Source organism: Poecilia latipinna, unplaced genomic scaffold (assembly GCF_001443285.1).
Source record: "Poecilia latipinna isolate Pla-1442-1.1 unplaced genomic scaffold, P_latipinna-1.0 Scaffold6324, whole genome shotgun sequence".
Classification (NCBI taxonomy): domain Eukaryota; kingdom Metazoa; phylum Chordata; class Actinopteri; order Cyprinodontiformes; family Poeciliidae; genus Poecilia; species Poecilia latipinna.
In genome coordinates, this window is record NW_015118940.1 from 1 (window position 1) to 6632 (window position 6632).

At 37.4% G+C, this 6632-nt stretch overlaps 1 protein-coding gene across 2 annotated transcripts; it reads right to left on the minus strand.

The window, feature by feature from the left end:
* Window positions 1-180: 180 nt before the first annotated feature.
* On the minus strand, window positions 181-6384 carry LOC106943879 (apolipoprotein L6-like). Of its 2 annotated transcripts, none has more exons than XM_015027169.1 (11): window positions 6291-6384; window positions 6112-6207; window positions 5824-5886; window positions 5639-5731; window positions 5503-5547; window positions 5349-5405; window positions 3671-3742; window positions 2638-2677; window positions 2497-2554; window positions 1690-2035; window positions 181-1567 (listed from the first exon to the last, which is right to left on the minus strand). In XM_015027169.1, the coding sequence occupies exons 1-11, from the start codon at window positions 6318-6320 to the stop codon at window positions 1163-1165; spliced, it is 1305 nt and encodes a 434-aa protein (XP_014882655.1). In that variant the 5' UTR covers window positions 6321-6384; the 3' UTR covers window positions 181-1162. The 2 variants fall into 2 exon arrangements, with proteins under 2 accessions (XP_014882655.1, XP_014882654.1); XM_015027168.1 differs by having other exon boundaries at window positions 5639-5734.
* Between the last annotated feature and the right edge of the window lie 248 nt (window positions 6385-6632).

Here is a 6632-nt window from a genome sequence, read left to right on the forward strand (position 1 = left end):
TGCTGGTAGTAATGAATGAAACCATACAAGCACGATGTTAGTGTGTGTTTTTGGAAATTATATCAAGTTTACACTTTTGTACATAATGTTATACTGGCACTTTGGACAATCTATAGGTTACATCTTATAGTTTAATATTTCTCAACTGACAAAAAAAAAAAAAAAAAACAAACTTTGCCCCCAGGGGAAAATGTGTCAATAGGTCATTTTTACATTTTATTCTTGGGTTAACCAGGACATATTGAATATAGTAAAATAGAACAATTAAAAAAGTTACATTCATTTCATGTTAAAATGCAAATATATGAACAAATGCCTCAGCAATGCAATGACAGTGGCCTATCAAAGCTGGATAAGTCAAATGTTAAGAATGCCTATGGTTAAGGGTGGTTAGGGGTAAAATAGCAGCTGGATGATTCAATATGGATAATAAAATGACAATGTGCCTACAATCAAGCAGAAAAAACTTCATTTTGTCATGCAACATGCTTTGCATTCATTCCAGACAGCTCTTTCAGGAAAAATGAAAAGTATTAAAATGTGTTCAAGCTTCTGAATAAACCAAACTAACTCCCTCGTTGCAAAACATGAGCTATATTTTGAACAAACCGATTCAAGTTATAACAATAAATCTATCTATTGACACCTGATTATGAAAACAAGATTCTTTTTTACAACTTAAGATTAAAAGTCTCACTTACAGTACAAGGGTCTATGACCTGCAAAACATTCTGCCAAAATCTGACATTTATCACTTTGGTTCACTAAATTCATCAACTGTTAAACATTTTTAAACCTCATCTCTTCAAAGACTTTTGTCAAAGTCTTTGATAAACTATTTCAAAGTAAAGTGAATAAATTATTTCCAAACTGACTCAATTCTAACAATTCTAACTGTGAATTTTAAATAGGAAAAAACTTTGATGCAAAAGGGTTAATTAATAAAGGAACTTATCTGTGTTTTACTGTACAAGTACAAAATTAATATGCCGTCTAAAAACCTGGAAAAAACTCATTTCTCAGCCACAATGCCAAAAATATCTTCATGAGTTTAACAGAGGTGGAATATTTTCCAAGACTGATGCAACATGGAAGAGCAGTTCTTATTTTCAGCCAGGAGATGTCAGTGGAGAGCCATGATCAGTGTGATCATGAAGGTTGTTCACATATTTCCAGTAGCATCCTGCAGATCCTCTCTGATGGCGTTCAGCCCCACGATGCAGTCATTCAGCACGTTTGCCACTTGTCTTATAACGGACACAATCTCCTTCCTGTAGCCTTTCTTCAGCTCTCTGGTTTCGTTCACGAAGTACGTGTCCATACCTTTGAAGAGTCCTTGCAGGGAGCCCACGGCGTCATCAGTCATCTCTGTTGCTCGCATAACAGGCGAATCCACAATGCTGATCATCTGGACCGCTTTGCGGATTTCCCAGTCTTGGGAATAGTGCTGTGTGCCAGACCTGAGGAAAGGGTGGCCGCGCAGCTTGGACAAGCCCTTATTGACAAAGTGGAGGATGTTCGAGATCTCCAGCATTCGCTCTTCGTACTCCTGCAGCAGACCCTCGATCTGATTAAGGACAGAGAACGTTAAATTAGTGATTTCACACAGAAGAAAAAGTAACAGAGTGATCAAGACGTGCAGCCTCTGCGGCTGCCATCACATCTCACTGCATCAAAAATCTGCATTACCTTTTTGCGTTCGTTCTTGTTGTTGACGTTATCAGAGATGGCTGCAGAGGCAGAGGTGATCCCACCGGCCGTTGCCACCCCCACGCCCACGGCAGCGACTAACAGGGACGCTCCGAAGGTCACGGGAGCCAGAGCCAGACCAGTGATGGCCGCCACAGTGCCCACTGCGGTGGTGGTGCCCCCGCTGATCCCAGCGATCTTGGCTTTGTGATGGAACTCGTTGATGTCGTCGGCGAGGGCGTGGAGCGAGATGATGGACTCCCACAGGGCCTCGGCCTGCTCGGTAAACACCTTGTTGAAGAGACGCAGGCCGCGTTCGACCTTGTCTGCCAAGACGGTGAATGACCTGCAATCATAGCAAGATTTTAGAAGAGCTAGTTCTTAGTAATTTGCTCAATAAAACAAAACTATTTTGGTAAAGATGATGCTTGTTCTACTGTCTGCATCTACAGTGACCTGTGCTGCTGCAGAAAGACCAACTCACTGGTTGGTCAACTCAAACAGTGAAATGCATGGCTGCGTAGAGTGCTGAGCATTGGGTACTTTGCGAACAGCATAATTAAGTTCTCCACTAGCTTCTGTGGTACTCAAACTTATAAATTGATCCTTTTACCCAATTACTCATTATATAATTTGAATAATAAACTGAACTTGACTGCATTGATATCCAGAATTGTTTGGAGTGTATGTGACTTTTGATAACCTGCGGCTGTTGTGAACTGGTGCTATACAAGTAATAAAGTCAAAACGTATTGCAAAACAGTGAGTTGACCAAGAATTACTACTGGTAAAAACAAATGGTCGCACTTTGACTCATCCTCTTTGACGGCTGCATCCTCTTCATCCGATGGCAGTTCGTCCCATTCTGAAACGCACAAACGGGTGAATACAAATCCAGTACCACTCATCAGTTCACTTGATTTTAAATTGGTTTGGATGTTGACTTACTTTCTACTGTGTACCACCACTCCAATAAACTGTCCGTGTCCTAAAGACAAAGATACAAAAAGTAGTCAAACATATATCTGACCTTTCTTCAGAGGAGCATATACATTTCTTCTATCTTGCCCTCCCGACATCATTAATCTAACATGGGAAATTTACAGGAAAATACTTAGACGGGAGTACGCCGGGGGAGAAAGGGGTAAAATATGGTCATTTCCTGGCCAAAGCGGGAGACTTGACAGGTATGATCTATTTTTGAATTCCTTTACAAAGAACCTAGCATGTTGCTTTTGAAATGTAGGAACATTTCACCAAAAATAAGACTAGTCACAGCCAATTTAGAATTTACCCAATTGGGTGACTGGTTTATTACACAGACACAGGTCAGCTTGGATAAATTTTTTTTAACTAAATTAAATCAAATGCTTATTATATTTACACAGGTTATCTTCATCTCCTAAAAACAGGAAACATCTATAATGGGAAAATAGTTTGTCAGACAACTAGGCCTGTGGTAATAACTTTGTGATAAAAAATTAATTTATCACAAATAAGTTAAAATGAACTCATTTTCAATGATTTATCATTTTTCTCTTTTCTCTCTGTTTCTACTAAAACTGGATGATGAAAGTTTTCTGTCTGACGCTTTTGTCTCAACTGGCTCTTTTTTGGAAGCACAATTTTGTTTACAAAGACTTCATACTTCATCTTAATTGTTGTTTCTGTAGTTTTGTTTATACATTTTGAACATTTAAAATGTGTTCGGGATTCAGTGTTAAATATCCATTAGAATTTTAAGTTTATTGATCTATGAGAATGTTTTCTTGCCTTATTGTACCATTACTGACATCTTGAAAATTGCCTCAAAACAACAATATCATTGTTTATCGTAACAACCTCTGGGGCAATTTATCATCCGGAAATGTTTGTCATCAAGCCTACATATAACTTTACATTAAATAATGCTGTCCCTATAAAAACAGAGAGTCCGTAAATAAAAAGGATCCAGAATTTTTGCAGAACCAAAGAAACTGACCCCGTCTTCCTCCTCATCCTCCTCTTCACCGGCTGCAGCTTGTTCGTCCATCTGAGCAGCCTCCCATGCTGCCTGAATGAGGGAAGAAGAGGAGTTAATCAGCAAGTGTTTGCAGCATGCGTTACCATTTTAAGTCATTCAAGGCAGCACAGTAGGCCTTCATACACAGCAGTAGGAGTGTCAGAGAAGGCAGTATGCAGCTGAACCGGTCCGGTAACATGCTACAAGGATATGTCAAGGTCCAATTGAGGAAAGAAAGCTAACAGACTGAAACAACAGCATGAGATGATTTCAGAGTATAGTTTGCTAACATGAGGGCTTAATCAATCAAACCTGCATTGTGGCTAAAGCTTGATTATGTAACCACGGTACTGTATTCATTTTTTCCCCCAATTTCTGGTAACTTTCAATTTAAATGCATTTCAAATGAAATACACAGGAAGTCTTCATGGCGTCCTTCTGCCTGACTGACAAAAATCAAGATTCCCAATCAAAGCAAACCGTTCAGAGTTGGTAGAACGTTTAAAATCTGATAATTAGCAGGTGAAGATTATCTGAATTGCACAGCCATCACATGATAGTGAATGCTAAGGAAGGAAAGATAAAGTAAAGATAAAAGTACAGTGTTGCAAAAGCACTGGGATTTTCCACAATACATTTCAATGTATTTAATGCTGTATAACAGGAGTCTGAACTGGAGCTTCCCCTCTTGGTTTGGCTGGAAATGGTGGAGAAGCAACAACTTTTTTAAAATGTAGATTTTTGTAATTTTTTTTTAATGTAGATATCAAAAATAGAGATTTTAGACATTTTAATTTCTTGTTCTTAAATGTAGATATCAAAATAGAGTTTTTAGCCATTTTTAAAAAATTATATTTATTTAAATGCAGACATTACAAATAGAGATTTTAGGCATTTTTATTTACTTTTTTTAAATGCAGATATTAAAAATAGAGATTTTAGCAATTTTTTGGCATGGAATAAATCCCGCATTAAACTTCAGACTTTAAAAAACAGAATCATTATTTCATTGGAAGCTAAGTTCATTTTGTTTTCTGTTTACATAATTGTTTACAAACATCAACATCCCATATAGAAGAAAATGTCCTGATCCTCTTTTATATTTTTCTTTGATTTAAAACCTAAAAAATAAAAAAATGTGTTTAAAATAAATAAATAGACCACAAAATTCCTATACTATATATTAAAAATTTTGACAAATTTTGACTTTGTGATGTCAAAAAAGTTGCAAAGTGGTTGCAGACCCCCTTCTGCAGACCAACCCACAGCAAAGCACAATTGTGATGTGGTGGGGAAATGGTATATGCTTTATTACATTTTATTTCAAATAAAATTAAATCTGGAAAGCATAGTATTTGCTTGCAACTGTACACAACCAACTGGCTTTTAAAAACCAACCAATAAGTAGAAAATAGAGGGAGTACGGAACAATTTCAGACACAGAGACATGGCCGTATCTAACTTGGTATGAGAAAAGTTGGGATCTACATCCGACTGAGAAACTCAGACATGCCTTACTAATAACTTGGCTCTCTAAGCCATTTCAAACTCCATTCTAGCTCTGATGAGACGGTTTGAATCGGTCATTGAGGAATCGCTATCAGAAGTTTTCCATCAGCACTTTAACAGTTTCCAGGTTGAAAAGTTGCAAACTTACCTTAGCAGCCTCAGAGAGGTGCTCAACAGGTGGGGCTTCTGATTGGTTCTTTTTGCTCTGATGAGAGAAGGTTCAGTCTGAGAATGTTGCACATGTCATCGATCAACGAGTAAAGATTCCTCTGGTGTGGTAAGAGCGGACCAAACACACTTACCTGGTGCTTGTGTTTTTTGGAAACTTTAAACTTAAATGGCTTTTTCTATTGGAAAGAAAATAAGTGTGTCAAAGGCATTTTCACATACAAATAATAATAAAAAAACCACACTGGAGTCTAAAAGAACAAAGAATACCAGTTTGAGCATTTCAATCTCATCTGGATCTTCATCATACTCCTCTTCATGAGACTTCATATCTTTTTCTGTCATTTCGTCGTCAGTGGAGCCCTTCTGACAATAAACACCAGTAATACATTTACATTAATAATTTTTATTTGTATGTTTGTGTGTTAACCATTAAACACTTAGACTCCGCCTACCTCTTTCAGTCCGTGTGATGCCTTCGATTTGTGGGGCAGATGAATCTTATATTTGGACTTTTTCTGCCAGAAACAAGAAGATGTTTTTGTTTTTGTACTTTATAGTGAAAAAATACTAATAGCTACTAAGGAGATAAGCACTTCAGTTAAAACAATAATAATAATAATCAGTGTGCATTAAGTTGTATTTCCCAAAGACTTAAAAAAAAAGAACAGTTGCTAATATAAGCTTATTGTGATCAATTTTATGCAGTTTGTAGTTTCATGAAAAAAAAGGCAGAAAGTTACATGTTTGCGTTCTTTGCTCAATTCGACATCGTCATCCCCCTGCAGACTTGGTGAGTAACGATGAGACTTCTGCTGTTCGTCATCCATGATAACAGCCTGATTGGCACATTAACAGTCTGATTATGTAGCCTGTCAGTGAAAACACTGAATGTTATTTAGTTGATAAAGAGATTTATTACCTTAGCAGAGTGAAGACTGAGGGCTTCCATCTCCTCAAAATCATCATCCTAAACAAAACAGACAGCATAGGGATGTTAGAATAATACACTATGCAGAATAATAAGGGTGGAAAATTATCAGAAAAGCTACTATAAGTGGAAATAACTGATAACAACATGGTTATTGGTGATTCTGACATTGAAAATTGTAATCTCACACACAAAAAGGTGTTTTAGACATCTTCACCACAAGTCACATGTTCCAGCTCTTTTGCCAGGGCTATTGTAAACGTTTGCCCGCACTTGTTTTACAAGCTATTGGGATTGGTGGCTTACACTGGGGGTCTACATGTTTTTCCTTCA